General features: G+C 45.1%; 1 protein-coding gene across 2 annotated transcripts in view; it reads left to right on the forward strand.

Annotated features, from left to right (window-relative positions):
- The window catches only part of Crtc3 (CREB regulated transcription coactivator 3), a 100,319-nt gene that overhangs the window by 5,196 nt on the left and 78,989 nt on the right, over positions 1-16,134 (forward strand). For both annotated transcript variants that reach the window (XM_087901486.1, XM_087901485.1), the window contains exon 2: positions 5,052-5,150. In XM_087901486.1, the coding sequence (XP_087757612.1) occupies positions 5,052-5,150 (99 nt within the window). The remainder of the gene's footprint in view (positions 1-5,051; positions 5,151-16,134) is intronic.

The raw sequence follows: 16,134 nt of genomic DNA on the forward strand, positions 1-16,134 counted from the left end.
TTGTGGAGGTCGGAGGACAACGGGCAGGAGACAGTTCTCTTCTTCCACAGTATGTGTCCTGAGGGTCACACATGTCATCAGGCCTGGCAGCAAGTGCCTTTGTCGGCTGAGTCATCTCACTGTCCTTTCTGTCATATTTTGGAAAGCATGACAGCAATAGTCTGGTGATGCCCCATTAGTTAGGACATGTATGTGGTCTTCAGCGTGCCACGGTCCCCACCATCTCTGTGGCGTGTCTCATGATGCTCCAGATTGCCTTACTGACTTGGCTTCCCTCTATCAGATTTGAATTTGTCCTCTGCTTTAAAGTGAAGTGTGAAGAGGGCCTAGAAGCCAAAGCCCCTACCAGTCTGAAGGGGAGAGAGAGGATGAGGTGTCGTCAAAGACTGAACGACGGCTTGAAAGGCAGGAGGAAAGCCGGCGGGCTTGCTGTGCAGAGCAGGGGATGTCCACCCACAGAGTCGGTGCTGCTGTCCCGATAAGGACATCATGTCCTTTGGTCTGGTTGCGTGCAGGCCATCAGTCACCACTGCATGTGCAGGAAGTGGATTGGGAGGCTTGGAGAGACGGGACAGAGAGGGAGACTTGGAAGCTTCAGAGTGCTTGGCTAGGAAGCTTGTATGGAGAAACCTTAGGAGAAACTCAGCTCTGTGACCAATGTCGATTTGCCTTGAAGAGTTGGAAAGAACCATTGTTTTCTGTTTCATTTTTGTTTCTTTTTTTTTTCTCGTTTTCTTTTTTTCTTTTTTTCAAGACAGGGTTTCTCTGTAGCTTTGGAACCTGTCCTGGAACTAGCTCTTGTAGACCAGGCTGGCCTCGAACTCACAGAGATCCGCCTGCCCCGAGTGCTGGGATTAAAGGCGTGTGCCACCACCACGCAGCTTGCTTTTCTTTTATTAAGACAAGGTCTCATATAGCCTTAATAGTGGCCTCAGACTCACTGTGTTGTCAAAAATGACCTTGAACTCCTGACCCCCCCCCCCCCCCCCCCGCCTCTACATCTAGAATGTTAGGATTACAGGTGCGTGCCCCCACACCTAGTGTATCCAGCACTAAGAGTGTACCCGGGGCCCTCTCCCCACTGGGCATGCTGGGCCCTCTCCCCGCTGAGCCGCATCCCTCAGCTCAGCCCATGTGTTGCCTTTCTGTTAAAACAAGCAATGGATCTGCTGCAGAGTGGCGAGGCATCTGAGCCAAGAGCAGAGAAAGAAGCCTGTAGAGATTAGGGTTGGGCTAAACCCCAGGGCTCTGTGATTGGCAGGCACCGCTCTCTTCCCTTGTTCTCGCAGACAGTCTTCAAAACCGCCTTGTGGTTTTTCTGACTGGATCTTCCGTCTTTTGGTAGACGGGTAAACTGAGGCTTATCGAAGTTTCCTTACAAGGCTGGGAAGGGCAGAGGAGGACTCAGTCCTGGTGTCACACTGGATGTCTGTGCAGTCAAATCTTTTCCCCTAGTAAGGGTGTGTGTTTGTGTGTCTGTCTGTCTGGTTTTGTACTCAGTCACATTCACTGATGTCTTTCCTCCAGGGATTGAAGCTAAGAATTCATACATGCTAGGCAGTGCCCTGACACTCAGCCATTCCCTCCACCCTAGGTCTTTTTCACAACAGCACACTGTACTATAGCCTTATAATAGATCTTGGAACTATTAACTTAAATCTTGTAACTTAGCCCGTCTTGAAAATTACTCTGGGGGCTGGAGAAATGGCTCAGTGGTTAAGAGCATGTGCTTCTTCTTTAGAGGATCCAAGTTGGGTTCCCAGCACCCACAGCTCATAACTGGCTGTAATTCCGACCCCAGGGGACCCAGTGATCCTTTGGACTCTGTATGTGTCTGCACTCATGTGTGTGCATTCCCCTACACAGACATACACATAGACACGTAATTAAAAATAAAATAAATCTTTAAAAATTTTCTCCTGCTGAGCTAGGTCATTGTACTTTCATAAATTTTAGAATTATCTTGTCAATCTATAAAAACAAGACTTGGCTGGGACTTTTCACTTTTATTTTTGTTTGGTTCTGGAGATTGAGCCCTGGGCCATTGGTGCCCTCCTGCCGGAGCTGTGCTCTGCCGCTGAGCCATGCTCCCAGCTCCCTGCTGGGATTTTGATTAGGATATGGTGTTGGCTATTGTGAGACTTTTCCAGAAAAGAATTAGAGCGGATTCTATCTCATTTATACAGGCATTAGAAGAAATTCTACTACAATGTGTGACCTTAGGCCGGATCTTGCTAATGAAAGTTTCAGTGTAGGGTAGATAAGGAGGATGAATGGAAGGGCCAGGAATTGGTGGCGAATAGTAGCTAATCCTTAGCCGTAGTGGTGGATAGCAGGGTTTAGTGAGGCCTGGGACAAACCCAACAATCCAGATCCTGGTGAGGAGCAGGCACTGTTGTCATATGAGACTGGGTTTGGGGCTAGTGAGATGCCTGTGCGGTAAAGGTGCCTGCTGGCAGCCCTGCTGACGTGAGTCCACCAGGCTCCAGGACCCACACGGGGAAGGAGAGGATCAACTCTTAGCCATGGCTTTCTGACTTCTGCCCACACGAATGCACAACTACGCATTCAAAGTGCATGAGCCTGCGCACACACACACACATACACACAAATCTAGTGTTGTTTGTTCTTTCAGTTAATAAAGTTCGAAGCCTGGATTTTCTGCAGTCTTCCAAGTCCTAAAACTGAACTAGAAAACACGGAACAAGTCAGAAGTCCCTGTAGGCTGCCAGTCTGTGACCTCTGCCTTAGTCCGCTCTGCTTGAGCCCTTATTCCATCCTCTGGAAGCACGGAGGTGTTGAATCCACTCTCAAGTTTCTTTCTAGTTTAATGATTCAAAATTTCAATAGAGGAAAGTGTCAAAATAAAGGAAAGCCTTTGGAGGTAGCTGAGAACGTCTGCGGAAATAGTAGCCAGGTCTCTGCAGCTCACATAGCACCGTCGTATTTTTTATATTTATCCTTATATCCTTTGTGAAGGGCACGGGATGACTCGGCTAACCACATGAGAGCTCACTCTGGTGTCACAGTCTTTGAAGGCTCTAGAGACAGACTCTCCAGAGGGCGAGCAGTCGTGGGGTGGGGTCCGTTGCCGTGGCCTTAAGTGCAGTGGAAGGCAGGTCCCTAGCTAGATTTGTAATTGAGCCTGGCTGAAGTGTCGAGGCTTGGGGTAAGGGTTGAAGCCTTTGTGGGACCTCTCAGGAGAGAAGAGCTCTGGCACATGTGCACCTTGGTAGGCTTGTGCCTGGCATGATATCTAACACACAATTATGTTTTTATGTAAATGAAGCAGTGGATTGAGTGAATCTTTGAAGAAGGAATGAAAGACTTTAGATCAAGGCAATCAAGAATCTTGTCTGAGCATTTCAAGGATTGCCAGTTAAATGCTTCTCGTAAGTGCATTTAGATTGTTAAATGGAAAGCTGACTTTATTCTTAAACTTGGCTCATAGGCAGAAATAGCTTACCGAGTCTTCAAATTTGACTATGAGATCTGAGTTTTGATTAATATATATAACATATAATTTATATGTCTCCCTATACACAGCATGTTTGAGACACCAAGGACTTCGTATGCTTTCAAAATTTACAAAAAATATGTGTACTTATTTTTGAATATGCATGTTAAATTAAGGAATATTATCACCTCTGGGAGTTCACTTAGGATGCCAAGGGTAGTGGAGGAGGCAGTGATGAACCAGGTTGTCTCAGTAATCATAGAAGCAGGTGGGTAGATAGACGATGGGTTTCACTGGTCATCTTTAGTTTTTCAGTATCTGAAAGCTTTCATAGTAAATGTTAGTAAATCAGAGATTCATAGGCTCCACAATGTACTGTGAGTCTTTCAGACTTTGTAAATAGTAGGATCATTGAATTTCTCTTGTCGTAATTTCCTTACTACCACACTTACAGAATATTTACATTGTGTTAGATAATTTTTGATAATTAATTTTAAAATTTATGTCTGTGTGCACCTGTGCGTGTTTACGTGTGTGGAAGTGCTCTCGGAGGTCCGGGAACTAGAATGGCAGGATGTTGTGAACTGCCTGATGGAGGTCTGACCTGGATCCTCTGTAAGAGCAATGCGTTTCTTTACTACTGAGTCATTGTTCCGGCACCTACACTGTGTCAGATATTTTAAATAATAATAATAATACATAGTATGATCACTCAGGAAGAAATGGAAAGCAGGAATAGGATGTGGGTTTTGCGTGAAGTAGCTGCACTTGGCCTTGGGCAGGGCATTGAACACTGGATCTGAGTCCCCTGTCTGTAAATGTGGGGTGTGGAGTCAGCCCAGAGGGAAGTGGACCAGTGTCTGAGGATAACACCTGGCCTGCCCTAAGGGCTCAGGTCTGGAATACTTTATTGTGTAATCAGAGGACAGAGTAGAAATTAGAGGAAGGGTAGAAATCTGCCTCAGGCATTTCTCTATGACCCTTCTTCCTTGTATGAATTATAATCGCTGAGGGTTACATAATACTCAGTGCATTGTTCTAGAAGCTGAGCTCATGACAAGCAGACTGCATCACTGCAGGGCTCATGAGAACTGCGACAGTTGACTGCCCTCTGAAAGTAAATAAGAGTGAAGCTGCTAAATCCGTAGGGTACTGCTTGATGCCTGTTTGCCTGACCTTCATTAAATATTTTTATTATATTTGTGTGTGTGTGTGTGTGCGTGTGCGTGTGTAGGACTTTTGAAATATTCTTAAATTCTTTCTAAAACTCATAAAGAAATTTAAAAAAAAAACAAAAAATAGAAAGCCAGACTATGGTGGTGCACGCCTGTAATCCCACCACTTAGAAGGTAGAGGCAGGAGGATCAGGATCCTGAGCTACATAGGGAACTTGAGGCCATCCTAGGTTGTGTGAGACCATATCTCCAAACAAAACCCAAATGAAACAGACCCCAGAAAGCTCTAGTAAACCTGAAGATTATGGTCATTTAAATAGAAAAGGAAATCAAAACTAGGAATTCTTTTTTGAAGCGTTCTACAAAACACTGTCTCTTTCAGATTTTGCTGAACGTTCTTGAAATCTCTCTGTTTCCAGGTTCAGTTTCAGAAGCTGCAGCAACTGCGCCTAACCCAGTACCACGGGGGATCCCTGCCTAACGTGAGCCAGCTGCGGAACAGCACATCTGAGTTCCAGGTACCTCACTTGCCTGCTTTTTTGAAGCTGCAGGGTGTGCACAGAGACCGAGATAAGCCCCGAGAAGATTAGCTCTTTGGAGACTAGCCTGGGCCTACGTGCAGCTCAGCCTTCTGGGAAGTTCAGCCCTGCGTTCTTTCATGGTGTCTGCCTGTGGAGGTGCTGTGACTTCACAAGCAGTCAGAGGCCGAGCATCCGCTTGAAATGTGTGAAGAGAACTGGCTTAGCGTGTACCGGGCCCTGGGTTCCATCCTCAGCATCACCAGAAAACAAAACACAGAACACCCCAAACTAACTTGAACCACAGGTTTAAGTTAGTGTTTTTCTAGTACCCACACTAAAGGAAAATAACCTGGTGACATTAAGTTTAATATAATTTAAACAGTAGGGATTTATTTTAAAACTTACTGTTATTATATGGATGTATGATGTGTGTATGTATGTAGACATGGCCTGTGCCACAGCATGTGTGTGTAGGTCAGAGGAAAACTTTGCTTGTTTGTTATTTTTTGAGACAGGGTCTCTCTGTATAGTTATGGTTGTTCTGGAACTCACTCTGTAGACCAGGCTGACCTCGAACTTAGAGATCCACCTGCTTCTGCTTCCTGAACACTGGGATTAAAGGTGTGAGCTACCATGCCCAGCTTCAGAGGACAGCTTTCAAGGGTCAGCTGTCTCTTATCATGCTCTGAATAGAACTCAGACATCAAGTGCTCTTGCTGCCGGTCTCATGCTGGCCCTCGCTAGGGTTTCTGAGATACAGTCTGTACAGCTCTGGCTGCTCTGAACTTGCTGTGTAGACCAAGGTGGCTTCAGATTGTCCGTTCCTCCTGCCTGTGCCTCCTGAGTGCTGAGAATACAGGTATCTCACGACATCTGGCTTTTTGTTCTGTTTTCTTTCTTTCTCTTTTCTTTCTTCCTTTTCTTCTTTTCTTCCTTCCTTCCTTCCTCTCTCCTTCCCTCCATTTCTCCCTCTCTCCTACTCTCCCTTCCTTCCTCCATCTGTTCCTTCCTTCCACTTTTTGTTTTTGTTCTTTTGAGATAGGGTCTTACTGGTCTTGAGCAGCTAAGCTGTGTAGCTGAGGATAACTTTGAACTTCTCATCCTCCTGCCTCTGTTTCCAAAGTGCTGGGATTATTGGGTTTTGGGGAATGGGACCTAGGACTTGTTAAAATACTGTGCTAGGCAAACTCCACCAGCTGATCTGAGTCTACTGCCCTGGTCTTAAGTTTTTGCTTTTCTTACTGTAGCTCTCTAAGACCTGGGGTCATAGGCGTGTGCCAGCATGCCCAGCCTTATTTAAATAATTTGAATACTTCTAAATAAGAAATACCACAATACCATCACAACATATAATCTACATAGGAAACATAAGAGAGTCCCCATATTGTTTTGTGCTGTTGTGTGATTTACACTTACAGCTTGTCTCAGTCTCACCCACGCCTGTCACCAGAGTCATGTGACTAATGGCGGCCTACTGGGCAGGTGGGCCAGACACATAGATAACAGTCTTGCTGCGCTGAGATTAGTGCTGATTTAGGCACCATAGTCATTTACCAGAAGAGCCTTACTTAAGACAACGTGGAGTTAGTGTTACAGACAATAGTGTCAGGTGCTGTAGCTAAGATCTGCGTTAGACCTATTTTGATGTCCTACCCACAGAGAAGTTAGAAGCCTGCCATTTTTAATTAAACAAGTTAGGATTTGATGTTAGAGGTGATACATAAACTTTGTGATAATAACTCCATGCCTTCGGGTGCCCTTCTATCTTATCTTTGTGATGTGTGTGTGTGGTGTGTATAATGTCAGTGGTATCTGTGTTTGTGTACATATGTGGTAGGCATGTAATCTGTGGTGTGTGTGTGTGTGTGTGTGTGTGTGGTGTATGTGTGTGTGCTCAGTAATGTTGGGGTCATGGCACCCAAAGCTGTTGTTAGCTTTTTACACGGATGCTGGGAGTTCTCTGCAGGTTCTCACGCTTGCAGAGAACGTGTTCTCGCTGTCTGTCTTCTGAGCCCCACCTCCCTTCCATGTTAAAGCTGGGTCTTCTTTGTTGAGAAATTGAGTTTGTTGTTTTATGATACGCTAAGTATTGTGGAGCATTTTGGATTTCTGGCTTTTAAAACTCCCTGTGTGTGTTGTGTATGTTTGTATGGGTACAAGCATGCCATGGCATACATGTGAAGGTCAAAGGGCAACCTCAATTGTTAGTCCTCACCCTCTGTCTTTTAGAGATAGGGTTTTTTTTTTCTGCTGCTGTGTACACCGGGCTAGCTCTTTGCTGCTATGTACACCAGGCTAGCTCTTTGCTGCTGTGTACACCAGGCTAGCTCTTTGCTGCTGTGTACACCAGGCTAGCTCTTTGCTGCTGTGTACACCAGGCTAGCTCTTTGCTGCTGTGTACACCAGGCTAGCTCTTTGCTACTGTGTACACCAGGCTAGCTCTTTGCTGCTGTGTACACCAGGCTAGCTCTTTGCTGCTGTGTACACCAGGCTAGCAAGCTTTTGGAGATTCTTCTCTGTTTCTCCTACTTCTCTCTAGGAGTACTGGGCTCACAGATGTGTTCTGTCATGGACAGCCATATGTGAATTCTGAGGGCCTGAACTCAACTCGTCATGATTGCATGGCAAATGCTTTATCCCCTGAGCCATTCCCTTGCCCAGATTCTGGATTTTTAAGTTACGGAATGCTCAACCAGTCACATTTTTGCTAATATTTGAGAAAACTGGGATCTGTGGTACTTCTGCATTTAAGCATACAGATTAAGAACATTTTTTAACATTAAAAATTGTTATTTTAAGCAAGGGGTGGCACGCTTTTAATCCCAGCACTCGGGAGGCTGAGGCAGTGGATTCTGAGCTGAGTGCAGCCTGGCCTACAGAGCAAGTTCCAGGACAGTGAGAGCTACACTGAGAAACCTGGTCTCAATAAACTATAAATAAATAAATAAATAAAAATAAATAAAATAAAATAAAATTTTGGGGAGCTGGAAATCTAGCCCAGCAGTTAAGAGCATCTGCTGCTCTTGCAGAGGACCCAAGTCTAGTTCTCAGCACCCTGTCAGGAAGTTCACACCTGCCTGGAAGTCTAGTTCCAGAGGATCTGATTCCTCTTCTGGTCTCTGTGAGTACCTGCAAGCACATGGTGCACATTCATACACTCAGGCACACGTATGTAGGCATAAGAATAAATACATCTTTTTAAAAATTACCGTTTGAGATTTGGGGAGACACCGCAGCAGATAAAGCGTTTGCTGTAAGTATGAACACTAGAGGTGACATCTCTAGAACATGCAGGAAAGCTGGGCACGTGTGGCAGCCACCAGAAATGATGGCACCGAGGAAGCAGAGGTGGCTAGCCACACCGGCTGCGCTTGGTGTGCTCGCACCTCAGCAGGAGAACTGGCCTCAGTGCAGTGGAGCAAGATTGAGGCCGCCACCAGTCAGCTCCAGGCTTTCACACACGCCTACTCCCCCCCACCCCGCAACCACGCGTGTCTACACACACGTATGAAATGTGTTTTTATTTGCTTTTTGGCATATAACCCAGGCTGGTGTCCAGCTTTCTATCCTCCTGCCTTGGCCTCTAAGACTTAGAGGTCTGGTCCCCGTGCACTAATTTGGGGTAAGGATGCAGCTCAGTTGGTCGAGGCACCTGACTGCATACACAAGGCCCTGGGTTGGGTTGGGTTTCCAGAACAACGTGAGCAGGAGGATTAGAAGTCCAAAGTCATCCTTGACTGTAGAGTAAGTTTGAGGCCAGCTGGGATTAATGAGACCCTGCCTTGAGAGAACCCTAAAAAGCATTTTTGACTCTTGTGACCTGACCTTGTTGACGGTCACAGGCAATTACTTTGTAGTGCAGCTGTCTCTTAACAATTTCTGGGGCTTGGGGTTGAACCCAGGGCTTCACAGAGGGCAGGCGGATTCAGATGGTGAATCTGTAGGAAGCGCTCAGAAGTGGCGGCTGGATCGCATCAGGCGTGTGATTCGTTTGTCCTGTGGCAGTCGGCCTTTCAGGCTCCTGCTCTGAAGCTGCTCTTTCTCCTTTGTAGTGAACGACCGACTGTTCTTACCCAGCTACCTTAAGTCCTCACTAAACTGCATCAAACTTTGCATTATAAACACACAGGCATAAAACAAATATATGTAAATATATTTATTGACATATATTTATAGCATATCTGTGTGTGATTTTAAGAATTCCCATTTTGCTGAGTGGGTTATGATCTGTAACTGTTACTTTTATTTTGATGATGGTATAATCACTCATTAGGCTAGTAGGAACCTTCTTCCAAATAGCAAATTCTATAACAAATTGATGTAAAAATGGGTCTTGGGGCATAGGTTTTCTTCTGATACTTTTTTTTGAGATGTAATTGAGTCTTTAGAAAAAAGATAGCTTTATGTCATGGAACCACCATAGCAACCATTGAGGTATAGGATGGTTTCTTCACACAGAGTGGCTGTGTCCCGTGGTGGTCACTCTCCGTGGTCCCTCAGAGTACCCTGTGAATGGAATCCAAAGGACGTGGTCTTCTGGCTTCAGGTTGCCTTTAACTGGTCACACTGGAGCCCCATCTGTGTTGTCACACACGCTCGTTTCCTGTATGCTGGGACAGAGTGCTGCACTGTGGTGGCTTACACCAGTAGGAAGTCACTTTCTCACAGGTCTTAGTCTGGGAGCGCGAAATCACAGATCAACAGGGCCGCGCTCCCGCTGAATGCTCCCCGACTTTTTGTTAGTAGTGCTGTAACTGCCATCTGTGGCTTTGTTGTCATGTGACCTTCCCAAGTATCTGTGACTTAACCCCTTCTCCCTACTCTTATAAAGACACCAGGCTTGGATGTCGGGCCATGTTACTCTAGTGTGACCACCATCTGAATTGATGAACGGTGTGCAAAGATCCTGCTTTTTTTCTTTCATTTTCCCCCTTCCTCTTTTTCTTTCCCTTCTTTTGAGACGATGTCTTATCCTACTACCCAGGTTGGCCTAGAAAACACTGTTAGAGTAGCCTCTAACTTGGAGCCGTCCTCCTGCCTCAGCCTCCTGAATGCTAAAATTACAGGTCCATGGCATCCAGCTGTGTGTGTGCGGCTGCGCTCTTGTGGGAATGCCTACTGGGCCTGGTGCATCATGCGCTAAGTTGATCTTTCTCCCGCCATCTTAATACTTAATATACAATTCAGTGGCATTAAGAACATTCATATGCTTGTACAGCCAGTCTCCAGGACTTTTTCACCTCACAAAACTGGAACTTGGTACTCATTGAGAAAACATTTCTGTTTTCACTTTCCAAACCTGGCAGCCGCCTCTGTTTTCTGTCCCTGGATGGGGCTGCTCTACGTGCCTCAGCTAATCACACACTGTTTGTCTTTTTGTGACTAAGTTGTTTCGCCTCACATAATTTCCTCAAGTTTCATCCATATTGTGACAGGATTTCCTTCCCTTTTAAGGGTGAATAATATTCTATTGTGTGTGCATACCACAGTGGTTTATCTGCTCATCTGGTGGACACTTGCTTTGCTCTGCCTCTCGGTTGTGGCACATACCGCTATTGTAAATGTGCTGTGGTGAGCAGATAGCTCAGGTCCCTGCTGCTTCCTGTTTTGTGACAGGGCTCGGGTAGCCTAGGCTGGCCTCAAACTGGCTCGTAGCTGAAGATAACAGTGAATTTCTAATCCTCCTGCCTCTACCTCCCAAGTTTTGGGTTTGCAGATAAGTGCCTCACGCCCACTTTAAGAATCTGTTCTCAGTTGTCTTAGATGTGAATTCAGAACTGGGATTGCTAGGTCATACATAGGTCTCAGGAAGTGCCTGTGTTCTATAGCAGCCGCTCTAGTTTGTATTCTTGCCATAGTCCACAGGGTTCCAGCTTTCCCACTCCCTCCTCCCCAGAGCCATGCTGCTAGATGTGTTATTCTGTAGAGAAAGCTTTGGTGTCTCAGTGTGTCTTCAGTCTGCTCTTCCCTAACAACTAATAATGTAGCCTTGGCTAGCCTAGAATTCACTGTAGACCAGGCTAGGCTCAGATTCGGGGACCTGCCTGCTTCTGCAGCCGGAATGCTGGGAATGCTCGTGTCCTGCTCAAGCATCTTTTCGTGTGCTTAGTTGACTTGCTGCTGCTGCAGTCCCCTCCTCCCTCTTCTTCTCCATCCTCCTCTTCCTCCTCCCAACCTCCAACATTCTCCTTTTGTCTTCTCTCCTTCCTCTTTCTGATAACAACTGCTATTATTACTGTTGTTTTTATAGACAAGGTCTCACTTTGTAGCCCAGGCTGGCCTTGATCTAGAGTGCTCCTCAGCTTCTCTAGTGCTAGAATTTCAGGCTGGGGAGATGGGGACATCTTGAAAATATGGAGTCTTTATTCTTGAGTGTGGCTCCCGTTTCAAATCCTGCAGAAACACAGATTTTAACTGAGTTGCTTATAATCACCTACTTACATACAGTCCTCGTCCTTATATCTTTTTCTTTTTTCTATTTTAATTAACAAATAAAACTGTATATGCATAATATACCACCTTTTTCTTTTTCCTCTGCTGGGGACTGAATTTTGGATGTATACATGCTGGTTAGGCATTCTTCCGCTGAGTTCCATCTCCCAGTGGTTACAACATATTTTGGTACATGGGGAATAACTACATCAAGCTAATTAGCGTCCATACGGCCTCATAACCTTATCACTTTGTGCAAGACTCTCTCAGAACTGTTCAGTTAGTTATACAATGTGTTTTTAGTAGTTCTAGTCACTGTGAGGTCCAGTAAATCCTTTAAACTGTTCCTCCTCCTGTCCATTCATGATTATGTTTTATTTTGGGACTTGTATCTATATAACCCAGGCTAGCCTCCAACCCACTATGTAGCTTTAGGCTTGATTTGAACTCTGTTCTCTTGACTCAGTCTTGAATTACAGGTTGTACCTCCACACCAAGAACAACCTGTGATTTTGCTTGTTTCTTACTATAACACTGGATGGTCAACAGAGTACTGTTTTAATATGGCTGAAGGCCAATTCTTTATCCCAGGGGCCAATCAGAAAACACATTCTTTACTCCAGCGGCCCCTCACAGGGGATGCAGATTGTTATCTGACTCAACGGAAGCATGACATTCAAGACCCTTCTGATAGTCCTTAGTATGGGGTGGGCTATCAATCAAAGCAGTCTACTGGTGAGACTGGCACATGCACACTGCAGTCTTGTGAGGAGGAAGTGGCAAGTCCTTTGAGAGCCAGGGTTGCCCCTTTTGGTTAGAGGAGGAGTAATTCTTTCACTGTCTCTGTACATTCTGAACCACAGCCTGGGCACCTGTTGTCTGTGTGTCCTGCTTATTAGGAACCACAGGGCAAGGGACTAAAGGTTTTCATGTATCTACACTGGGCTTTTGGAGTGTCCGTGTAGCTTTTTGTAGCCTCCATATAACATGCCTACCCTTTCCAATTGTGTCACCCAAACCAGCTGCTAATCGCGTCACCAGAGACTTCTACATTGTAACAGAATTGTGTCATTATGCTTATACACTGAAGGCTCCTAAATTCTGACTGGGTTTGAGAACGGTTGCCACGTGAGAAAACCCTTGTTGCATGTTGGCAGAGGCTTTCAGTGGGGAAGACAAAAGGGCGCCTTTACTGAGGTCGCTATCAGGACATGTGGCTGAAATGGAGCTAGAGTTTGCGTAGCAAGGGTTAGAGAACCAAAGCTTAAAGACCACGGCTTTGCCCTTAGTTCAGTCTCAGTGGGCTTCCTTTGTGGTTTCCTTCCTTAATTCCATGAGATTCTAAGAGAAAGGAAAGTAAGCCGGACAGCGGTAGCCCACATTTAATCTTACCACTCGGGAGGCAGAGGCAGGTGGATCTCAGTGAGTTTGATGCCAGCCTGGTCTACAGAGCAAGTTCCAGGACAGCCAAGGAATATAAACCCTGTCTTAAAAAACAAAACAAAACAAAACAAAAAAAAAAAAAAAGAAAAGAAAAGGAAAAAAACAGGAAAGCAAGAAAACAGACGGACTGACAACACCCACAGAGTCATATATTGAGCTCACACTGTGTGCCAGATACGGGATTAAGTTCTTTACATATACTATTAATTTTTACAGAATCTCCTTGGGGTTGAGTCATTAGAAAAGATAATGGAGAGGGGTACCATAAATAAATTATAGTCACTACCAAAGTGTATATATGTATGTGTATATATATATGTGTGTGTGTAATTTATTATTACTAAAATACATATATGCATGTATGTAATTTACTTTTTAAAAGGAAAATATATTTTTAGATATTCATAGAAAAAAATTTTAAAATATTTTTCCCGATTTTAAATGTGATAGTTGCTGTTTATAGAAGCAAATAATATCTTTCTTTGTATTTTGATTTTTTTCCAATAGCTTTGCTATGATAAGCATTCTTTTTTTTTCTCGAGACAGGGTTTCTCTGTAGCTTTGGTGATAAGCATTCCTATCAAATAATTATCATAGTGCATGAAAATTTTATGCCTTCTTTTCTTTCTGTTGTGAACAATGCTCCCTGTGTTTAAACGGTCTTCTAAAGTATTATCTAGTTTCTCACGGGGTTTATCACATACATGCACCACAGTGTACTTGAAAAATACCTCCCACTCCTTCAAAAGAAAATGATTCTCTTGATTTTTTAACCTGGTTTTCTGGTTTGTAAAGTATGTCTAAAAGAAAATGGCAGAAGACCTGGTAGTGACTTGGTCCTATGTCCAGAAGACAGAACAGGAGTGCTTCTCTGTCATCCCCTTAGCTTCTTGGGCAGCGTTTGAAAACCCACTCCTCGCTGCGTGTTTCCACGCCAGCCTTGGGAACTTGTGTTTCTGCGTGTCAGAGTAGTAGCATAAATGGCGCGAATGTAGCACCACGCAGCGGTAGAGCACCCTCGCTTTCCAGGTGGAAGCTGACCTCTCAGTTCTCCAGCCTTTGTCCTCCTCCTGGAGGTCCCTAGACTGGGAAGAGCCTTGCCTTGGTTTGGTCTCTATGCTGTGATAAGGTTCCACGAACAAAATCAACTTGGGGAGGAAAGGGTTTATTTGGCTAGCATAAATCCGGGTCACAGTTTATTGAGGGAAGTCAGGACAGGAACTCCAGTCAGGGACCTGGAGGCGGGAGCTGAAGCAGAGGTCTTGGAGGATGCTGCCTACTGGGCTGCTCCTAAGCTTTCTCACTTTTCCTTTCTGACACTGTCAGGACCCCTGCCCAGGGACGGCACTGCTGACTTGTACCCTTCGCTTAACCACTCTCGGGTCCATAGACCTGAAACAAGGGTACCTGCAAGCTCAGACTGGCAGAACGCTACACCGTAGTCTTTGGAGTTCTTCCTCCTACTGTGTGCACAGACTGGTCTGTGAGGGCTTCCTGCTCCGCCCTCCCTCTTCTGAGAGAGTTAACTACTTCCTTCATTCCAAAGAAATACACGTGGCAAACATTTCTTTTCTTTTCTTTTCTTTTTCTTTTTCTTTTTCTTTTTTTTTTCTTTTTTTGAGTCAGAATCTCACTGTGTAGCCCTGGGTGTCCTGAATTATTTCCACTATATAGATCAGGCGGGCCTCAGACTCAACAGAGATAAATCTTTCTGCCTCCTCCAGAGTGCTTTGATTTAAAGCTTGTGCCACCACCATGCCTGGCATAGTGTCTGTTCTTTGCTAGTTTGTTGGGTGGTACTAGAAACTGAACCTGCAGCCTCTACCACAGAGCTATGGCCTCATTTGGCAAATGTTTCTTGAATACCTACTGTGTGGCAGACTCAATATAGACTCTAGGAAACATGGAAATGAGTAAGACCTCCCCCCCCCCCCGACAGTTGTGGTCCCATTAGTTCTGGTCCCAAATCTCTGGCTCTGCTTCTCCTCATGAAGAAGGGCTTCTCTGCTTCCACCCACAATGGCCTTGGACTCTCAGCCAGCATCTGTGGAGACCACCCAGCAGTTCTTTGTAGCATCTGAAAATCCCCTCTGTATCTCTGGGTCGGCTTCTGACTCCTCACGTCCCTGACCAGCTCTCACTTTTAGACTTCATGCTTTGCAGTTTTGCCTGTGACTTTCTCTCAACCGCTGTTTGTGTGGGTGCTGCTTAGGCTGAGCTGTTCTGCGTGGAGGAGTGTGGGCTAACATGTCACACAGACCTAGATGGCATCACCATCTGAGTCTGTGCTGTGGGCATTTTCTCTGCCTCTCCAAGTCCGTTTGTAGGGTGTGAGTCTAATAATTGTTGTTTAAGGTACACTGAAACCATAGGAAGCAGGAGGCATTGGCCAAGGCATTTGGGAACTGGTGTGCGCTAAGAGAACTAGCGTATAAAGATAACAGATTACTTCCAAAGCCACGAGCTAAATTCTGTTTATGTGTGTTCACTCATCGTAGTTGGTGGCTTTTGTGGCAGAGTCATCTGCTCAAAACCTAAAGTGAGAAAGAATTTTGTTCCCAGGGTCATAAAGCTTAGTGGCCCACCCTGCTCTTGAGCACCGGGTGCTCTCTGCCAGTCCCAAAACAACTGCTTCGTCCAAGTGCTGTTGGAGAGGATGAGGTAGGCAGTGACCTTGAGTCTCTGCGTGAGATTTAGAGGACCACTTTGCAGGTCACTTTAGTATGAATTATTCCCAAGAAAGACTTCCACTGGTTGCTAATACTATTTGTTTTATGTTGCGTCTTAATTTCTTTTGCAGAAAGTGACCTTGTTTCCAAGTTCTGTGTGGGAGTCTGTCCCTCGCAAACCAAATGCACTTTGCAGCTGGGTTCTCTCTCTGTTTTGCTTGATGTTTGCCTTTGATTTTTACTTTCAGCAGCGTGTTCTTCTTTTCTGCTGAAGGGAATAGCGAGAAGCACAGAAAGTTAATGACTTACTTAATGCTTGTGGAATGTGCATCTGTCCCAAAATAGGAACTGTGACCAAGGATATGGTTGTCATATTTTAATACAAATTTGAATTGTGCCTGTGTTCTATTTCTTTTTATCTATCCATATGTGTTGAA

Source organism: Myodes glareolus, chromosome 24 (genome assembly GCF_982192425.1).
Source record: "Myodes glareolus chromosome 24, mMyoGla1.1, whole genome shotgun sequence".
Taxonomy (NCBI): Eukaryota; Metazoa; Chordata; class Mammalia; order Rodentia; family Cricetidae; genus Myodes; species Myodes glareolus.